General features: G+C 61.1%; 2 protein-coding genes across 2 annotated transcripts; both read left to right on the forward strand.

The window, feature by feature from the left end:
- Positions 1–239: 239 nt before the first annotated feature.
- LOC135993579 (protein eva-1 homolog C-like) lies at positions 240–10,352 on the forward strand. The gene is made up of 8 exons (XM_065643525.1): positions 240–321; positions 3,389–3,588; positions 7,283–7,406; positions 7,611–7,763; positions 7,925–8,068; positions 8,208–8,279; positions 8,643–8,732; positions 9,419–10,352. Exons 1-8 carry the CDS (start codon positions 240–242, stop codon positions 9,802–9,804), a joined length of 1,251 nt encoding a protein of 416 aa, XP_065499597.1. The 3' UTR covers positions 9,805–10,352.
- Positions 10,353–14,764: 4,412 nt separating this feature from the next.
- CCNB3 (cyclin B3) lies at positions 14,765–18,533 on the forward strand. The gene is made up of 11 exons (XM_065643677.1): positions 14,765–14,879; positions 14,955–15,038; positions 15,189–15,307; positions 15,841–15,922; positions 16,226–16,324; positions 16,502–16,594; positions 16,840–16,977; positions 17,438–17,593; positions 17,838–17,987; positions 18,179–18,309; positions 18,461–18,533. The coding sequence occupies exons 1-11, from the start codon at positions 14,787–14,789 to the stop codon at positions 18,531–18,533; spliced, it is 1,218 nt and encodes a 405-aa protein (XP_065499749.1). The 5' UTR covers positions 14,765–14,786.
- The last annotated feature ends 182 nt before the right edge of the window (positions 18,534–18,715 follow it).

Here is an 18,715-nt window from a genome sequence, read left to right on the forward strand (position 1 = left end):
CTCCCTCCCCGTGGGAGGTGTCGCTGTGCTGAGGGTGTCCCAGCTGTGCAGAGCAGCCCCTCGTCCTGGGCAGCAGACAAAGAGCGGGTACACAGGCGCCCGCCCAGCCCCGGCGCCTTGGCAGGGCAGAGAAGTGAGCCATTGTCCCCGTGCCCGGCCAGCCCCGGCACCAGCCGCTGCCAAGAACGGACCGGTGGAGGCTGCCTGGTGGGACACAGCAGAGCCGCAGCGGCTGCACCATGGCTGGGCTGCCGGGGCCAGCGGCAGCCCTGGTCCTGCTGTGCCTGGCCGTGGGGCTGGAGGCCAGCCCGGAGCTCTCCGGTGAGTCGGGGCGCAGGCAGGGCGACCAGGGACGCTGGGGACTGTGCCGGTGTGAGGGGAGGGCAGAGCAGCAGCCAGGTTGGCGGGATAGGGACAAGTGAAGCACAAACCAGCGCAGGCCAGAGGGAGTTTGACAAATTTTAAAAAAGGCGGTCTTACCCCCGTGGCAAGGCTGGGATCTGAAAACACCCTGTGCATGTCCTGCAGCCTTGGTGTGAGTGAGGGAGCGGGTCCCCTCACTGCTGCTGCACTCTGTTGGACAGTTTGGAGGCAGAAATGAAAAAAACCCAAATCTTAAGACAGTCCCAGAGGTTTTCTGAGACCCCCCCAGACCATGATGCTTGTGTCCCTGGTGCTGGGTGGTGTGTGGAGCTGAAGGCTCCTGGAGCACCCAGGGCTCCCTCGAGCCTTTGTTGCTCTGAGAAGGTGAGGGAAGAGATGGGCTGAAGCCCTGCGCGGTCCCTGCTGGAGCTGGTGGCTGCTGTCCCCAGCCAGAGTCACCGGTGAGCAGGGAGGCTGCGGGGGTACCGCCACAAGGCACAGCAAAGGCCAGACCCTCTTCCCTGGGCCAGCACTGGTGAGCCTTACAGATGTAGCTGAGGCAGAAATTTGGGATCCCTTGTGCTCCAGCGCTTGGGACAGTTAGGATGGGAGCAGGCAGGCTGGGCATCCGGGGCTGCGGTTCCTCTGAGGGATCTCCTAGAAACAGCCGCCTCCGGCGCTGCTCTGCCGGGCCCGGCACGATGCCGGTGGGCGCAGCAGGGCGGGCTGCGGCAGGGAGGATGTGATTTCATCTGGGCAGAGCCAACTGCACAACCGCACCATCGCGGACTGAGTCAGCGGCACCGGCGGGCCGCCACGACCGCTCGCGAAATCTGCCTGCAGCCTCCTTGCCACGGTTTCACCCACAGAAAAAAATACATCTTCTAAATTGCTCACTGCCCCCAAATATGATGGAGAAACCTCTGTCCCTGTGGCCCTGTTTGAGCCTCAGTTTTAAAATACAAACCACCAGTGCTGCCAGCCGGCACGGTAGCAGAGGAGGGTGCCCTCTGCAAGGGAGGCTGGATTTGAGGAAACCCCCATTCCTCCCCCGTGTCTCCCACCATCCCCAGGATTGGGCTCAGCCCTCTGTGCCCAGCGCTGGCCGGGCAGCGGGACTTTGGGCAGCTCCACCACCAGCTGTCTCAGAGATGAGCAGGCAGGTTCGGAGTTCGTGCCAAGCAGAGGTCGAGCCCCGGGTGGCCCGGGAGCCTGCACAAGAGCCTGGCTGCTGCCACAGGCTGCTGCAGGGGATGCAGCAGAAGGAGATGGGGGCTGCAAGCCCGAGCAGGCTCCCGTGCCCTTCATGGCTCCCAGCGTCCGGAGATACGGGGCAACTGGAGGACGGAGACAGGACAGGGCTTGTCCTGCCCCCTCTTTGCGGGCACTGCACCCCAAGAGGCTGAGCCAGCTCTGTGCCCTCCAAGGCGCATCTTTGCATCTCACCGGAGCTTTCACCTGCTTAAAACAGCTTGCCTGTTCCCATCCACCCTCCTCCACCTCTGCCTTTCTCTGTCCCGCAGTGTGCAGAGGAGCGAGCAAGGGCTCGCTTGCACAGGGCTGTGGCCTTCCCAGTCGCTCATCCCGTGCTTACAAGGAGAAAGGAGCCGAGAAATGCCAGCAGCTGCCCATGTCCAAGGGAAATATCAGCTCTGAGCGGGAGCAGCTCCAGCCGCACCCGCTGATGTCTCCCGGGGAGGGATGCTGGCTGCAGATGCCAAGGGGTTAGCAGCAGCAGGGAAGGTGAAAGGAGCCCTTTGTGCAGCTGAGCCTGGCACCCGTTTGCAGTGGGACAGAGGGAGAAGTGCGGGGCTGGGAGATGGGGACCTCACCTTTTTGTACTGGTTTGAGGGAGTTTGACATGCTGCGGGCTGGGGTACATGGTGCATGTCCTGCCCCAGTCCCCGGCACTGCGCTGGGGCTGCGGTGCAAATCCCTCCAAGGACCCCACAGGTGGGGACTGGGGTCTGTGACCTACCCAATAGCCCAGGGCCCTGCCTGGCAGGTACCAGGTTGCCCTGTCCCCCTCCTCCCAGCTTCCCGTTTGCTTTTGTTTTATTCAAAGGCCTGGTGCAAACTGCTCTGTCCAGGGCCCTACACATCATTTCTGTCAGATCTTCCTGCTTCCTCAGCCTCCTCCAGCAACCACTGCCTGCTCAGAGCACCCCTGGCAGCTTGCAGAGCTTTTGTTAAAACAGCTTCCTTGCTCACCCAGCATCCAGCACAGCTGGTACCAGCCAGAGCTGATAGCTGCATGTTAAACCCTCTTAAAGGCTGGGCAGGACAGTCCCACCTTACCGTCCCTTGCAGGGAAAACGAGGTAAGTGGTTTGGGACACAAACAAGCAGAGTTAAAAGAGAGAAACACCCCATGCTGGGAATTCAGAGAGAGAAGGGCCAGTGCCCATCAGAAAGGCCATGGCCTGGGAATGGCTCACACCGATGTACGGGGCTTCTCCAGCAGAGAGACTCAGGGCCAGCTGGGCAGAGATGATGATTTGATGGCTCACACCCACCCATACTGACCCAGCCAACCGCGGGAGCTGGCATCAGCCACTGGACCACTCTCTCCTCCAGCTCATGGCTCGGCATCGTGTGACAGAAAGCATGCCCCTCTCCCTGACTCCGGTGATCATCTTTGGGTGATCATCTCTGGCTCATCCTAGCTCTCTCTTCCCCATGTCTCCATAGCAAGCCTGATTTTCCCTAAACCCTTCACTAGTTCTCATGGGATTCTTCCATACGTGTTTTTTCTGACTTGTCATCCTGCCTCGAGCTTTTGCTTACGTTTGCTAACCAACTTGGCTACTCCGTGCTGCTTTCCAGCCTCTTGTCTGCAATGCTACATGTAAGGTTTGCTGCAAGCCCATCTTCTCTGCTGCAGCCCCACTCTGGTCCTGTTTGCCCTGTAAGTACCTCAGCCCAGGATGTCCTCAGTGCCACCAGCTGCTGGGAGCCCAAGCACCACCACCGCCGTGGTCCCGGTGTCTCCTCTGGACGATGCCACCTGTGCTTTCCCCCTCCAGGGTACCTGCGCAAGGTGCTGAGGAACCACACTGCCCACACCTGCGACGGGGAACAGCTTCTCATCGTCTGCCCTCACAAGACCACCATCAGCATCCTCGGCGCCTTCTATGGGCGTCGTGTACCCAGCCCCAACCTCTGCCCCAGCCCTGGCAATGCTTCCCAGGAGAGCACCGAGTGCATGTCTGCCACCGCACACCTGGTAAGGGCCGAGCGTCTCAAGGGACCAGCTGCCGCCCCTCCTGCCCCGGGTCGCTGGGCTGCCTGCCTGGGCTGGGTGGCTGCAGGCAGCACGGTCCCCCCGTGCCCTGAGGGGGGCTGCTGCCATCAGCATCAGGAATCACCCTTGAGGTCCTTTTCCCAGAGCGTTTTGGGGAGATAAGGGTGGACAAGACCTTGTGTGGTGGGTCCCAGGGTGGGGCAGCGCTGCCAGGGGGGTCTGGCAGGAGCCACTGCTGTCCTGAGCTGGGTTTTTCAGTAGTCCCACAGGATGCAGCAGCTCACAGCAAGCCCTGGCAGCTGGGGCTGGGTCCCAGGAGAGGGGTGGTGCAGCAGCCGGGGTGCCAGGCTGGGGAAGCGGGACAGGGGCCCATGAGGGATGCTGTGCTGAGCCCTGCAGCTGCATCCCCAGGGTTAGCAGAGAGCTCAGCTCTCCCTCAGCCAGAAGCAGCACCTGTCCATGCTGGCAGCTCCCAAGAAGCAGATTAATGAAGCGGGCCCAAAGGAGGGCCTGTTGATTGCAGTAGCCAGAGCAGGGAGAGGGGAGGAAGGCAGAGACTGGCAGAAGGAAAGGGACCTCTGCAAAGCCGCTGCCTGGTTGGAGGAAACACTTGCTGGGCTGCTGCAGAAGTCCCACAGCCTGCTCCATGCTGCAGGTGTGCTCGATTCTTCTGTGTGTTTGGGGGAAAACCCTGTGCTCAGTGAGGACACCAGCCCTCCACCAACCCCACACGTGAGACATAATGAGCAGCTTGAGGAATGGGACAGAGAAGATTTGGGACAGATATTGTCCCTCGGCATCCTGCAGCTTTACCTTGGCTTCTGGCTCTTCACGCTGGCATGGCTGGCCTCAGTATCCATGGCCTCGGGTTGCCTTGGACAAGACCAGCTGTTGCAGCTGGCAGCAGCCTAGTCCAGGCATAATCGCGGTCATCTGGGAGGGAGCAAGGAGAGCAATAATGCTCATTCTGCAAAGCCTTGAGCACATGTCCTTTGCCCACCAAACTCCTCCAGTTCTCAGCAACTTCTGCCTTGGCTGAACACTGGACGTGTGCTCACCCATGGTCCTCATGCAGCCTGAGGCTGGAGCTGGCCTTGTAGACACAGGAGCCTGGTCGCTGCCTTTTCTGGAGCCCTGCTTGGCCAGGCAATGCTCCCCAGCCCCAGCTGCAAAGCCCTAGTCCGGCTACCCAGCTCCACCCATGGCTGGGGAGATGCTGCACCCACCAGCTGCTGGAGAGCGGGTGAGATGGGCAACACACCGTGCCATGCCAGGCACAGCGCGCCCAAACCATACCCACTTCTCCCTCCTGGTCACAGGGCTCTGATCCAGGGCAGCCAGGACACATGCTGGGGGCCGGCAGGAGGGTCCCTTCATGGGGAGAGGGTTTCATGTGCTACTTTTTTATTCCTGTTCCAGCTGTTTCCTAGGGCTGGAGCAAAACTGCAGCAAACCCAGCTGTGTGCAGCTGCCTGTGGGGAAGGGGAACATGGAGCCAGAGAAGAGGAACAAGAGCTGAGGGGCCAGTTCCCTGCTCTAGGAGCTCGCCAGGCTTTGGTGCCCGGCCCTGCTCCAGGCACAGGTCCCATCCCGGCACCTTGCATGTCCATGAGCTCTGCAAGCACTGGGCCAGGCTGTACTGGCATGGCACCAAGCTGGCCCCACAAACCACCGTGCAAACACAGGCCAGGGTCCCCAGAGCTTGTGTGTTAAGTGCAGGATGGAGGATACAGCCCAGCACAGATGTTTGGAGACTGAAGGGCAGGTCTGTGAGCAGGATCTGTGAGCTCAGGTTTGCAGCGAGATGGAGCTGCTCCGCCCAGGGGACAGTGACTGTACGGGGCTGCGATCCCTGCTGCCGGGAGGCTGCTGGTGGAGAAACGACGTCTGAAGAGCAGGGCTGCTGCTGAGGCTCAGCTCTGCTTAAGCAAAACTTGAGGAGAGGGATTAATTGCATTTCCTCCTCAAATTTCTCATCTAGCAGCCAGTGAAGACCAAAAGGAGGCTCCCTCCTGTGCTGGGCTGGGGGAGACAGGATCAGAGGAGGGAAAGGAGGGATGAAAAAGGGCTCTGTCGTCTCAGGTGGTGGGATCCCAGGGCTTGAGCTGCAGGGCATTTCCCAGTGGGGCAGCAGCGAGGGTCAGGAACAAGCCGTGCTGCCGCTCTCCCCCCGCCAGCAGCTGCTGCCCGGGCTGTGCGTTCGCTGTTGGCGCTTGCAGCACAGCCGGCACCCCAGGGAGCGGCCGGGGAGCAGGAGCTCCCGGCCAGCCAGAGCCACGGGCCCGAGGCCACCCCGCGGGGTTGGCAGGGTCGCCTTTGGGCCACCGTGGGCAGCCGAGGACAGCGAGCAGCGGCAAAGGCCACCCCGGGGCCAGGCGGGGACGCTGCCCGAGCAGCCCCCTGGTGCGAACCCGCGTCCCCATCTTGTGGCCTCGCTGCGCATTGCACGGAGCCCCGAGGCGCGGGCCTGGGTGCAGGAGTGTTGCACAGAGCCGTGTCGGTGTGCGCGCCTGCACGGGTGTTGCACAGAGCCGTGTCAGTGCGTGTCGGTGTGCGCGCCTGCACGGGTGTTGCACAGAGCTGTGTCGGTGTGCGCGCCTGCACGGGTGTTGCACAGAGCCGTGTCGGTGCGCGCGCCTGCACGGGTGTTGCACAGAGCCGTGTCGGTGCGCGCGCCTGCACGGGTGTTGCACAGAGCCGTGTCGGTGCGCGCGCCTGCACGGGTGTTGCACAGAGCCGTGTCGGTGTGCGCGCCTGCACGGGTGTTGCACAGAGCCGTGTCGGTGTGCGCGCCTGCACGGGTGTTGCACAGAGCCGTGTCAGTGCGTGTCGGTGTGCGCGCCTGCACGGGTGTTGCACAGAGCTGTGTCAGTGTGCGTGCCTGCACAGGTGTTGCACAGAGCCGTGTCAGTGTGCGCGCCTGCACGGGTGTTGCACAGAGCTGTGTCGGTGTGCCTGCCTGCACGGGTGTTGCACAGAGCCGTGTCGGTGTGCGCGCCTGCACAGGTGTTGCACAGAGCCGTGTCGGTGTGCGCGCCTGCACAGGTGTTGCACAGAGCCGTGTCGGTGTGTGCGCCTGCATGGGTGTTGCACAGAGCTGTGTCAGTGTGCGCGCCTGCACGGGTGTTGCACAGAGCTGTGTCGGTGTGCGCGCCTGCACGGGTGTTGCACAGAGCCGTGTCAGTGCGTGTCGGTGTGCGCGCCTGCACGGGTGTTGCACAGAGCTGTGTCAGTGTGCGCGCCTGCACGGGTGTTGCACAGAGCCGTGTCGGTGTGCGCGCCTGCACGGGTGTTGCACAGAGCCGTGTCGGTGTGCACACCTGCATGAATGTTGCACAAAGCCATGTCGACATGCACACCTACCTGCACGTTGCATAGGGCTGTTAGCTTGCATGCCTGCACAGCTGTTGCACACACATGGCGTGGTGCCAGCACAGGTACTGGCAGACATGTGCTGGCACACAGCTCTGCGTGGGTGTAGGGAAGGAACAGATCCAGGAACCAACACATGAAGCACAGTGACTGTGGCAGAGGGGGTTGGCGTGAGCAGCCGTAGGACCCTCTGCAGACTGAGAAGCCATTTCCCTGAGCCTGGTGATGGCACTGAGAGGAAGGAGGTGAGAACAGCCTCAGGAGTCCTCACCCATCTTCCTGTCTGTCCTGCTTTGCTCCCCAGAAGCTGCTGGCCGAGTGCCAGGACCAGCAGTGGTGCCAGTTCTTGGTGCACAGCCAAGTCTTTGGGCCAGACCCGTGCCCTGGGACACACAAATATCTGATCACTTCCTACAAGTGCCGGCCAGGTAAGGTGGAGTGAGGTATGGGCAATGCTGCAGGGCATCTTCCCTGGCCTCAGCTGCTCGGAAAGGGGCAGAGCAGGGAGCCGAGCTGCTCCTGTACCTCCAGCCCTGCCCTTGGCAGCGCTCAGACCCTTGGCTGGGCTCAGGGAGGACGGGATTGCAGGTGACTCGGGATGTACCAAGACACTCTGCAGTGTCATTCCCCAGGGAACCATCGGGTCAAGACTGTATGTGAGAACGACAAGCTGAGGCTGCAGTGCCGACCAAAATCCATCCTGGCCATTTATTCTGCAAATTACGGACGATTCCTGCGGGGCAAACCAGAGTGCGATGCCCTGAACCCTGAGGGACCCCATATAGGTACGCTGGAACAGTTTGAGCCAGAAATGGTGCAGGAGCCATGCAGACAGCATGGCACACATATGCAGTTGGGCTGTACCTGTGGCCCTTGGCCACAGCTGGCTGGTGCCTGGCGGGCAGGGGCAGGTCTGCCCGTGGGTCCATGCCCCATGTCTCTGCAGAGTGCTTGGCTCCGGATGCCCTGCGGAGGGTCTCCAAGAAGTGCCACCGCAAGGGGAACTGCACCGTGGCTGCTGATCAGGCCACCTTTGGGGACCCGTGCCTCCCCGGCATGAAGAAACAGCTGCGAGTGTCCTACACCTGCGGTGAGAGCCACCCACGAGGGCCGAGCCCCCGCTGTGCCCGCCCCGTGCCATGCAGGCAGGGGTGTGGGGCTCCTGGGGGAGGCAGGGGGCTGCTGGGGACAAGCAGGGTGGTGATGCTCAGCCTTTGCTCTCCTTGCAGTGCCCAAGCAGCTGCTGGAGGAGGTGGGCCCTGACACCTCAGACCCCTTCCTGCTCTCGGACTACATGCACGGTAACGTGGGGGGAAGGCTATGCCAAAAGCAGTGCGGCACCGTGTCCGTGCCTGGGAGAACCAAGCTTTCCATGGCCTGTCTGCATCTGCAGTACCCACCACTGGCACAAGCCCTGCAGCTCCATCCCAGCATTGCTGTCCAGTGGCTGAAGCCACCCATCAGTTGTTGCCCAGGAGACGTGTGCTCTGCTGGGAGCAGGGGAGAGGAGGAGCCGCAGGGGAGCATCCCGGCGGGCAGGGGAGCGCTTCTGCAGGAAGGAAGGAGTTCGGCGTGGGGAAGGAGACAGGCAGGGACAGGCAGCCGGGCAGTGGGGCGCTGGGGGGCACCTCGTGTCTCAGCCCGCGTCCCCTTGTTCGCTGCAGGTGGCTGGTACAAAGGGCCCAGGTTCTCCAGGCTCCGGGAAGACCGGATGATTTTTACTAGCACTCTGGCAGCTTTTGCCCACCTTTGGGGTATGTGCCCTCCCCAGCTCTTACACAGCACCTGGGGCAGCAGGACGGGCTTGGGAGGGTGGCTCAGGTTCTGTGATGGCCCCCGATCAGCCTGGGGCTCGGCTCAGAGGCAGACAGACCCCAGACCCCTCCGGCAGGGTCAGCAGGCGTGCGAGGGAGGAATGCAACAAGTGCCCATGTGGGGCTTGTGGGAGGGCACGTAGGGCAAGAGCTCAGAGGCTGAACGAGCCCCGAGGTCCCGCAGCACCAGCAGTCACGTGTCCTGCGGTCCTGCCCTCGGACCTTCCTTATTCAATGGGCTGAATTACCTGCTGGGTCTCCTTCCTTCCTGCCCTGTCTGCAGGGGCCCTTACTGATGGAGGGCACTTCTCTGCAGGCAAAAGTTTCCCTTGCCAGGGGAAATTACTCATTAAAATCCCTGGAGAGATGATTCCTCTCACCGCGCTGCTTACCCTGCCTCCCAGTGGGGGTTTCCAATGGGGAAAGGAGCATTTTGGGACAGTAGTGGGTGCTGGTGAGGCTCTGGTTGAGGCTTCTATGGTCATTGGGGCAGGGGCTGTCCTGTCCCTGCAGCCTGGGTGCTGAGGGCATCCCCGCTGCCCTCCTCTTCCTCCCCTGGGCACTGGTACCCAGCCAGCTGCAGAGGCAGTTTGTACCCTGGTGTCTCTTTGTTCTTCACTCCCCAGGAGTCCCAGAGAAAGTTGGCCTCTACTTTCTTTGCGGGGTCTCAGGAGGACTCATGCTCCTGCTGTGCATCATCAGCCCCAAAACGACGTTCCTCCAGGAGCTGGGAGAGGTCCTCAAGGACCCGGAGCTGGGGAGCAGCTCGGAGCTGAGCAGGACCAAGCTGCGGGAGGAGCAGGACGAAGAGCTTCCTGACGACAGCTCCTCGGACTCCTCCTTCCGCCGCCTCACCCGCACCTACCGGGCCACCGACAGCATCTTCAGCCCCGAGCTGACGGCGGCCATGGAGGGAGCGGTGGAGCACCAGGGCCGCGGAGGGGAGGAGATCTGGATGCCCAAAGAGTCGAGCCCGTATGCCATCCACAAGATCAAATCGGCCACCAAATAAGAACTGGAACAAAATGGCCAGAAGAGTGCCAGGGATTAAGTGGGATATGACACAAGAGTTTGAGCCCCTCAGGGTGAGTGGGCATCCCGAGTGGCAGCAGGAACAGGGCCAGAGCAGCCCCAGTGTGGCCATCAACCCACTGCTCCACCAGTCTGGAAACCTCTAACCCAGGGGTAAGATGTGGCCCCTGAGTGTGATGAGGGGCTGCGGGCTGGGTTGTGGGGCCACTGGGTCCTTCACCACAAACACGCCGCTAACCCTAAGCTAACCTCCCCATGCTCAGCTGGCTCTAGTACTTAACCCTGCTCAGCCACGCCGAGCCCACCCTTGGCCTTGCCAGGCTCTTTGCTCCTGTTTCTTCTCGGGTGCTGGCTTCCACCCCCGGTGCTGCGAACACCCCCCCGGCACTCAGGCAGCGTGCAGGTGGCAGATGCAGAAATGGCCAGGACATGAGGACGACGCAGGTGCAGCGGGTGGGAGAGCCCTGCGAGCATCACCCAGCACAGCCCTGGTATCCCCCGTGGAGCTGTGGGCATTCGGGAGCCCTGTCACCTCGCTTTGCTCTGTGCTTTCCTTCTTGTTTTCCCCGCTGGCAGGAGAGCTCTGGGCTCACTTGCTGGGGCTTTTTCCAGGAAATAAATGCAGCAGCTCATAGACACAATGTCCCTCCCTGACCTCTGCCATTATTAATGTAGAGAAAAGGGAGGAAAAAGGAAGCGGTAAAGCTCAGTTGTCCCTGTGCGGATCTGCTTCTTGCCTCCTGCTGGTGTTTCTGGTGCTGAGCCATGGGGAGCAACAAGTTGGGCCTGTTTTAGCCTGGGAAAGCGTGAGGTTTTAGCCTGGGGAAGGGAAAGGGAGGAAAAGCAGACCTTGTGGATCCCATGAACGACACTTCTCTGCCCTTGCAACTTGTCTTGAGTGAGCCTGAGGCTCTCTGTCTGGTAAGCAATCCTGGAGCGAACATTCCCAGATGCCATGCAGAGGGGCTTCTCGGCAGCCTCACGGTGTCCGGAACCTGGGCTGGGTCTGGGGGCTCCAGCTCCGTAAGGCAGCATGGGCTCTGCAGTGCTGTGGGAAGCGGCTGGATGGGAACAGTGACCCAGCTCTCGCACATTGGGAACACTGCAGGTACAAATGTTCTTGAGCTAGCACATAGCAGGGGCTGGTTTTCCATCCACCATTGCGCATGAAGTGCCTGGGCTGGGTGCAGCAAGAGAGGGCTGTGGGGGACATCAGTGAACCCCTTAGCCCAGCTGTTGGGGGCCGGGGAGGCCCCAGCCCCATCTCTGCAGCCAGAGCCGTGCTGTGCTCAGCGGTGCATGCTCTCCCGGTGCAGAGCCCGGTGCCACGGCAATGCGGGAGCCTTGCGCTGCTGCTCCGGTGAGGCGGGGAAAGGACTGGCATCCTGCCTGATTTAGGGAGTTACTGCAGGATGCCAGAGCCCAAGGGGAGTTTGGGGGACTCTCACCTCAGACCAGCACGCAGTATCCTTTGATGACAGGCAGGACTGAGACCACGCCTGGACCACTGGCGCAGCTCCTGCTGCAGACCCCAGGCATTCACCTTGCAGGGTCCACTTCTTGCCCCCCCCCAGCTTTCGTCCAGTCCCCCCCCGGATGGCTGGGTGGGATTTCAGCATGTGGTGTGAGCCACAGCCCCCGCAGCAGGGCTGGGCTTCCCCACAGCCTCCCGAGGAGCGGCAGCACCGTGGGGACTGGAAAAGCCGGCTCCCCCCTGCCAAGCCTGGGCAGGACGGGCAGACACAGACCCACCCCAAAGCAGCAGCTCGCCCAAGCCCCCGCAGAGCCACAGGCAGATTTGGATGGGGGTTTTTGGCTGAGGATCTTAACCCACAGGCCGGCGCACCGTGTTTCCATCTGCAGTGGGATGTGTCCCAGCTCTGACTCGTGAGCACGCGCCCAACTCGTATATTTGGCTGGAGTACACACTGCTCCAACATGCACAAGGAGAGGCAGACAACTGGATCCCATAAGGATCCCAGACCAACCGTGAGTGAACCTCAGGGAGCTCCCAGGCCAGGGATGGCAGCGGTGGCACCGGGGGACCTGGGGCTGGAGAAGACAAGTGGCCGAGGAGGAAACAAGACGGGCTGGAGCCACAGCAGCCCTGCCTGGTTTGGGGGACTGAAGGTACCCAAGATCTGTGGGACGCAGGCTCAAAGCCCTGCCAGCCCTGCGAGCTCCCCTCAGCTGTGCCGCACCCCACAGCCGTTCTGCTGCTCCTGGCTGCCAATGGCCCCAGGTCTTTCTGCTAGAGATGTGGCAGAGCTGCCTGCACGCAGCCCGAGCTGCCCTGCTTGTCAGCACAGAGAAGGACTGATCCTGCCCTCATGGCCCCTGGGCAGCATGTTTAAGTCCCCTTGGAAGTTGGCACCAGGATGTTTCCCTACCAAGGGTTCATCAGCTCCACCAGCAACAGCAGCACATGGGTGTGAGATTATCCCAAAGGATTTCCTTGGGTTAAACTTAGGAATCTTCTGGCTAGGGAAAGCTCTCCTCTACTGCAGCACTGAGCTCTGCTGAGCTTATCTCCACTGGGGGTTTCCCTTGAGCCTGAAGCTTGGCACAGAGCTGAAAGCACCCAAGAGCTGGATGAGGGCAAGGGACGTCTGCACGACGGGTGGCACATGTGCCACCCTCCATCCCTGTCGCCGAGGGAACGGGTATCAGGTCGAAGCATCCCTGAAGCCTCTGGGACCACGGGAGCAGCTCAGACATTTTGTGAGCTGGTCAGGGGCTGTCCAGCGACAACCACCCTGCACAAACAGGGCAGCTCCTGCCCTCAGAATCCCCTTTTGCTCCCCACCAGTGCAGCTCAGCATCCCCTAGTTGAGCTCAGGTGATGGGCATGGGGCGGGTGCCGGGTTACCTCTGCCCCCCGGCAGCCGCTGCCAGCCCTGCTCCCCCAGGTACTTGTCATGGCCGTCTGTGACTTGGATGCTACTCAACACCTCCGTTGTCCTCCCAGAAAATTAGATGTTGGGGGCAGGGGGTGGCTGGCTGGGGACTCCTCAGTGAGAAGGTCAACCTCCCCCCTTCTGATCTCAGCAGGGGATAACGGGCTTACTTGACCCCTTAACCGAACATGCAATATTTTGGTTCAGGCCCCACAGGAGGTAAAGGCCTGAGCCATAACTGAGCCAAGAACTTCTCTAGTTCAAATCTGTTCTCTGAAAATCCACAAAGGAGCAGGGACACAGTGAGCATCAATGCCTATGAGCTCGGAACACCCATCATGCAATTAACTCACGAAAAGTGGGTGGCTTTTTCAAGACTCATTTATCAAGGAACAAAGAAAGTTGTGGGTACAAGAAGTCTCATGCAGACCTTTCACGTTGCATACAACTTGACTACGAGCCAACCACTTTATTCTGTAGATGTGACAGCCTGGGTGAGGCTTGTCGAGCTCTCCCTGCTCAGCAGCAGGGCTGCACGGCGGGGATCTGCCCTGCAGCGGGGATGCCCTCGAGGTTACTCCTCGAGACGGGGACCCTTCACCGCCTGCAGATCTCTGGCACGTGGCCAGCGTCACACATAACCTTGCTGTATGACAACTCAGATTTGTGCCTTGCTAACTTGGATTTTGTCCTGGCAGCTTTGATTCTGCCTTGGTGGTCCTGAATCATCCTTCAAATGATCGTGCAGTGCAGTAACAGTGAACCTCGCCATCAAACTTCATTAAAATTGCACTTTTACGACATCACATTAAAACCACTTTTGCTGATGCCTTCTTTAAGCGAACTAAACCGCCCATTCACAACACAAGGTGACAGGAGCTGCGTGGCCAGCCGGGGTACACCCTGCCCCCAAATCAGAGACCCCCCCACGCGGCGAGAAAGGGCAGCCCCGCTGTCCGGTGGGTGCCCACGGGAGACCCACAGCCCTGGCTGCAGGCAGACGAAGGGGGCAGCAGGCCAGGGTGGAGGCCGCAGCGTGGGCGCCGGGCCCGGAGACCTGTGGAGGTCGCTCCATCCCCCATAAAGAACGGGAGAGCCGGGCCTGTCCAGCTCCACGCTCGCCCTCCGCCGCCAGCCCCCGCGAGAAAGATTTAAACGGCAACCGTCCCACCAATCACCGCGCGCCTCGGCCGGTCCGCCCCGCCTCCTCCGCAAATCCGCCCCTTCATTGGCCGCCTGGGCTGAATTTTAAACCCTGCCGCCCTGCCCCTTGGCAACCGCATCTCTGTCCGCTCGCCGATTGGCCGCGCCTGGCACCGCCCCGCGCTCTCACTGGACGACGCTCGGCCAGTGCTGGCCGGCCGCTGCCGAACTGCTACTTTCAAAAGCGCCGGGGCCGGGTGCGGGGCTGCGGGGCTGCGGGGCAGGTGAGCGGGGCTGGGGCTGGGGCTGGGGCTGGGGCTGGGGCTGGGGCTGGGGCTGGGGCTGGGGCTGGGGCTGGGGCTGGGGCTGGGGCTGGGGCTGGGGCTGGGGCTGGGGCTGGGGCTGGGGCTGGGGCTGGGGCTGGGGCTGGGGCTGGGGCTGGGGCTGGGGCTGGGGCTGGGGCTGGGGCGCAGGTGAGCGGGGCTGGGGCTCCCCCCCTCCCGCAGGCTCGGTTTCCCCCCTTTCTGCAGTGCCTCGTGGGATCGCAGGGGTGCAGACCCCTGTCCTGGGGGCTCCCCTGGGGTGCAGAGGTGTCCCTGGGCCTGCTTCCCCCCGGGGTTAGGGGGTGGGGGAGCCCTTAGGTTGTTCTGCGGGATGCAGGGGGCTGGGAACTGCCCCTTCCCTGCTGCTCCCAGCTTTTGATGGGGGCCGTGAGACTCTGTGTCCCCCCATCCCTTGGGGGGAGTGCACTGCTCCTCCCTGCACCCCTCTCAGGGCGCAGGGGTCTGTTCCTTGCTGCACCTCCCAGGGGGGACAAGTGCCCCGTGATTCTGCCGTGGCTGTTGGGGTGTCCCTGGGGACCGCGGCTGCCCCCACCAAGCCCTGCTCTGCTCCCAGCTCAGTGTAGAGGCCGAGGGACAGAATGCCGTTGCCACGCAATGCCAGGGTGCTGAGCACCAAGCAGCCCCGAGCGGGCAAGGTGGGCCCTGCTGCAGAGAATGCCAACCCTGACAAGGTGAGTCCCGAGCCGGGAAGGGCCGGGTTCCTGTGGGGCAAATGGCCCCCCATCTTCTAACGGCTTCTATCGCAGGAGGAGAGTGCTCAGGCCAAGAGGTCGCCATCCTCGCCCCAGGGTGGGCCCAAGAAGAGGTCGGCGTTTGGGGACATCACCAATGTGAGTGCTTCTGTGGAGGTGTGGGCTTTGGGGCCCCCAATGGCAGTGGGGCTGGGTATCCCCTCTGTCAGCAGGAGGAGGGGTCTCTCCGCGGGACACACCTCACTGCCCTGTGCACCCCTCTGTACACCCCCATTCTTCCCCAAACAGGCTCGCAAGAGCCAGGTGGTGGCAGGAAAGAAGGAGGTTGTCAAAGTGGCACCGCACAAGACACAGAGGGCCCATACTGCCCTGGGGGTGGCCAAGAACAATGAGATCAACCTGAAAAAGTGAGTATCCAGTGGGGAGATAGTGACAGGGACCAAGGCAGGGGGAACACTGCAGGGCCAGCACTTGAAAATCTGTTTCATGGGGAAGAACATGCAGTGATGGGGGCTTCTTTTGGGCGATGGAAACCATGAGCCAGATGGGAAGGGCGGACAGTAGATAAAACAGCCTCAAGTTGTGCCAGGGGAGGTTTAGATTGGGTATTAGGAGAAATTTCTTCATGGAAAGGATTGTCAGGCACTGGAACAGGCTGCCCAGGGAAGTGGTGGAGTGAACATCCATGGAAGTACATAGAAGGCCTCTAGATGTGGCTCTTAAGGACATGGTTTAGCAGTGAATTTGGCAATGTTAAGTTTACAATTGGACTTGATGATCTTAAAGGTCTTTTCCAAACTAAATGATTCTTAGACTCTCTATGGGGAGACTTTAGGGGTGGCTTAGCCCCTTTCTGAGCAGCAAAGAGGTCTGGAGAGCCACTTTCAGCCAGAAGATGTGGCCTCCTCTCAGCAATGATTTCTGCTCTTGTCCTGTCAAGGTCAATGAAGAAAACTCCCCCAATTGAGGCTCCTGCAGAGCCCAAGGAGGATCCTGTTCCAGAGGAGCCAGTGCCTGTGCAGGTACCGAAGCCCTCTGGGCCCCCAGCCTCATCCTGACGGTGCTGGTCTGTGGCTGCTGCTGGTGATACTGGGGCACCAGGCAGTGCTTTGGACCTCAGAGATGCTTGGGCCGGTGTGGTGGGAACCCCCCCCACCTTCTTCCCTCAAAAGATCTCCCATGGGAAGGAGTGGGATGTGGGCTGTGGGGTGGTTGGGGCAGATGGGAAGAGGATACAGAGGTGCAGCAGCCTTGCCCTGAAGGGTTGACCGGCACCTGCTGAGCTTGGGGCCTCTCCCTGACTGCTGTCTCCTTTATCCCACCAGGCACCAGCAGTGGAGGACATAGACAAGGAGCAGCTGGGTGACCCTTATGCCAATGCAGAGTATGCCAAGGAGATCTTCGAATACATGCGGGGAAGAGAGGTGGGTGATACCTGGCGGGCGGTGGCAGCCCTGTCCAGGGAAGGAGTGACCATGTGGGCAGGGCCACCCGCTGCCCCGAGGCTCTGAGCCCCTGGTGGGGGCCCACATGAGGTGGGAGGGGTCTCATTTGAGGATGGTGGTGTCCAGTGAGTCCCTGACAAGCTTGGGTCTTGGCAGGAGAAATTCATACTCCCTGACTACATGGAGAAGCAGCCAGACATCAGTGGGGACATGCGTGCCATCCTGGTGGACTGGATGGTGGAGGTGCAGGTATGTGGGCAGGGGGCATGGCCTTCTGCAGAGCAGCCCGCACCCTGGCCTGGCCCTGTGGGACTCCAGTATGCTGGCGGAGGCCCCTGCAGCTGTCCCCAGCGCAGAGCTCATCTTGCCTCTCCCCAGGCTGGAGATGAGCCTGCATCCCTTCCTCTGAGCCCGGCCCCTTGGGAGGGAAGCTGGGGGGTCAGCAGGGCCTAGCTTGTGCCTGATGCCCTGTACCCCTGCCCGCACCCTTGCAGGAGAACTTTGAGCTGAACCATGAGACGCTGTACCTGGCTGTGAAGCTGGTGGACCACTACCTGGTGGAGGTGGTGAGCATGAGGGACAAGCTGCAGCTCATCGGCTCCACTGCCATCCTAATCGCCTCCAAATTTGAGGTGACTCCTTGTGTGCTGTCCTGGGGTGCTGGGGCGGAGGGGGCTGTGCCTCTCTGGTCCCCATGGGTAATTGGAGAAGGCCAGGTCCCCACAGTGCCAGGCTGCTGCCCTGAGAGCTGCTGGGGTGGTGTGTCTGTCCTCATGTTACCCTTCCCTATCCCAAGGGCTGTGAATACAGTTCCCATGAGCTGGATCCCATCTCCTGGTGTCACCGGAGACCTGGCTCCCCTCTGCTCTGCAGAGACCAAAGGACACCTGAGTTCACCTCATGCAAGCAAGGCTTGTAGTTAGAGCCCGGAACTGGGGCAGTAAACACAACATACAAGCCCCACGGGATGCTGTACCAGTCCTTTTGGGGTCTGGCAGGGCATGAGCCGTTAGAGGGCCTGCAGACCAGTAGGATTTCCCAAGGGTTGCCAGGATGAGCCCATCAGTGTGCTGAGCAGTTGTGCCCCAGCAGGAGCGGTGCCCACCATGTGTGGATGATTTCCTCTACATCTGCGATGATGCCTACAAGCGGGAAGAGCTCATTGCTATGGAGATGAACATCCTCAGCACGCTCAAGTTCGACATCAACATCCCCATCCCCTACCGGTTCCTGCGACGCTTTGCCAAGGTGGGTGCAGGAGGAGGGTGGGCTGGTGTCAAGGTGTTGGCTTTGTGTTGGCTCCGTGGGCTCCCAGCTGGCAGCAAGGAGGATTGGGGCAGGCCTCCCAACAGGGCTGAGGATGCCGGTCTGCCACAGATTTGGGGTGTGAGGTCTGTGTCTTGTGCCCCAGAGACAGCACTCTAGATCCCCAAAAAGGTTACGGGGGAGCTGTGTTGCTAAAAAAGCTCAGCCTTTCCCTGCCTGGTCGTAGTGCGCCCGTGCCACCATGGAGACGCTGACGCTGGCCCGCTTCCTCTGCGAGATGACCCTGCAGGAGTATGACTATGCCCGGGAGAGCCCCTCCAAGCTGGCTGCCAGCTGCCTGCTGCTGGCACTCACCATGAAGAACCTCGGTGGCTGGGTAAGCGCCTGCCCAACCTGCTGTCCGCTCCCGAGGCCTCCTGGTCAGCACCACAGGGGTGCAGGAGCAGATGGATCAGTGTGGGGCTGATGTTCTGGGGCTATGCTCAGATTTGGGGGGGGCTGGAGAGGGAAGATGACGGGTGTACCACCACCGAGAGGGCCCAGCTCAGCCCTGCTGTCCCTTTGCAGACCCCCACACTGGAGTACTACAGCGGGTACCGCTCCCAGGACCTGCATCCCCTGGTGAAGAGGCTGAATTTCCTGCTCACGTACCAGCCCCATGACAAGTTGAAAGCTGTGCGCACCAAGTACTCACACAGGTGACCAGCGTGGGTCTCTACCTCGTGCCTGCTCCCTCCAAAGAGGGTGGCACCACCAGCATGCACCCTTGGGTGCTGCAGAGAGGCAGGGGGCCCTGGTGGATGGGTGTCAGGGCCATGGCTGAGCCCTAATCACTGTGGTTCCTTCCAGGGTCTTCTTTGAGGTTGCCAAAGTCACCCCCATGGACATGCTCAAGCTGGAGGAGATACTGAAGAGCTGCTAGCCCAGTCTCTGTAAATAAACTGTAAATAGCTGGGTGCTCTCTGGCAGGGGAGTTCCATGTACATAAATAATACTAATTTTAACTGAAGGGGAGGGAGGGGGGTGGAAAAAAAAAGTCATGTGAAGCTGTCAATAAAATATTCTGTTTGTGTTACATGCTGGTGCTGGTTGCTGGGCCAGGGA

This window comes from Caloenas nicobarica, chromosome 12 (assembly GCF_036013445.1).
Source record: "Caloenas nicobarica isolate bCalNic1 chromosome 12, bCalNic1.hap1, whole genome shotgun sequence".
Classification (NCBI taxonomy): domain Eukaryota; kingdom Metazoa; phylum Chordata; class Aves; order Columbiformes; family Columbidae; genus Caloenas; species Caloenas nicobarica.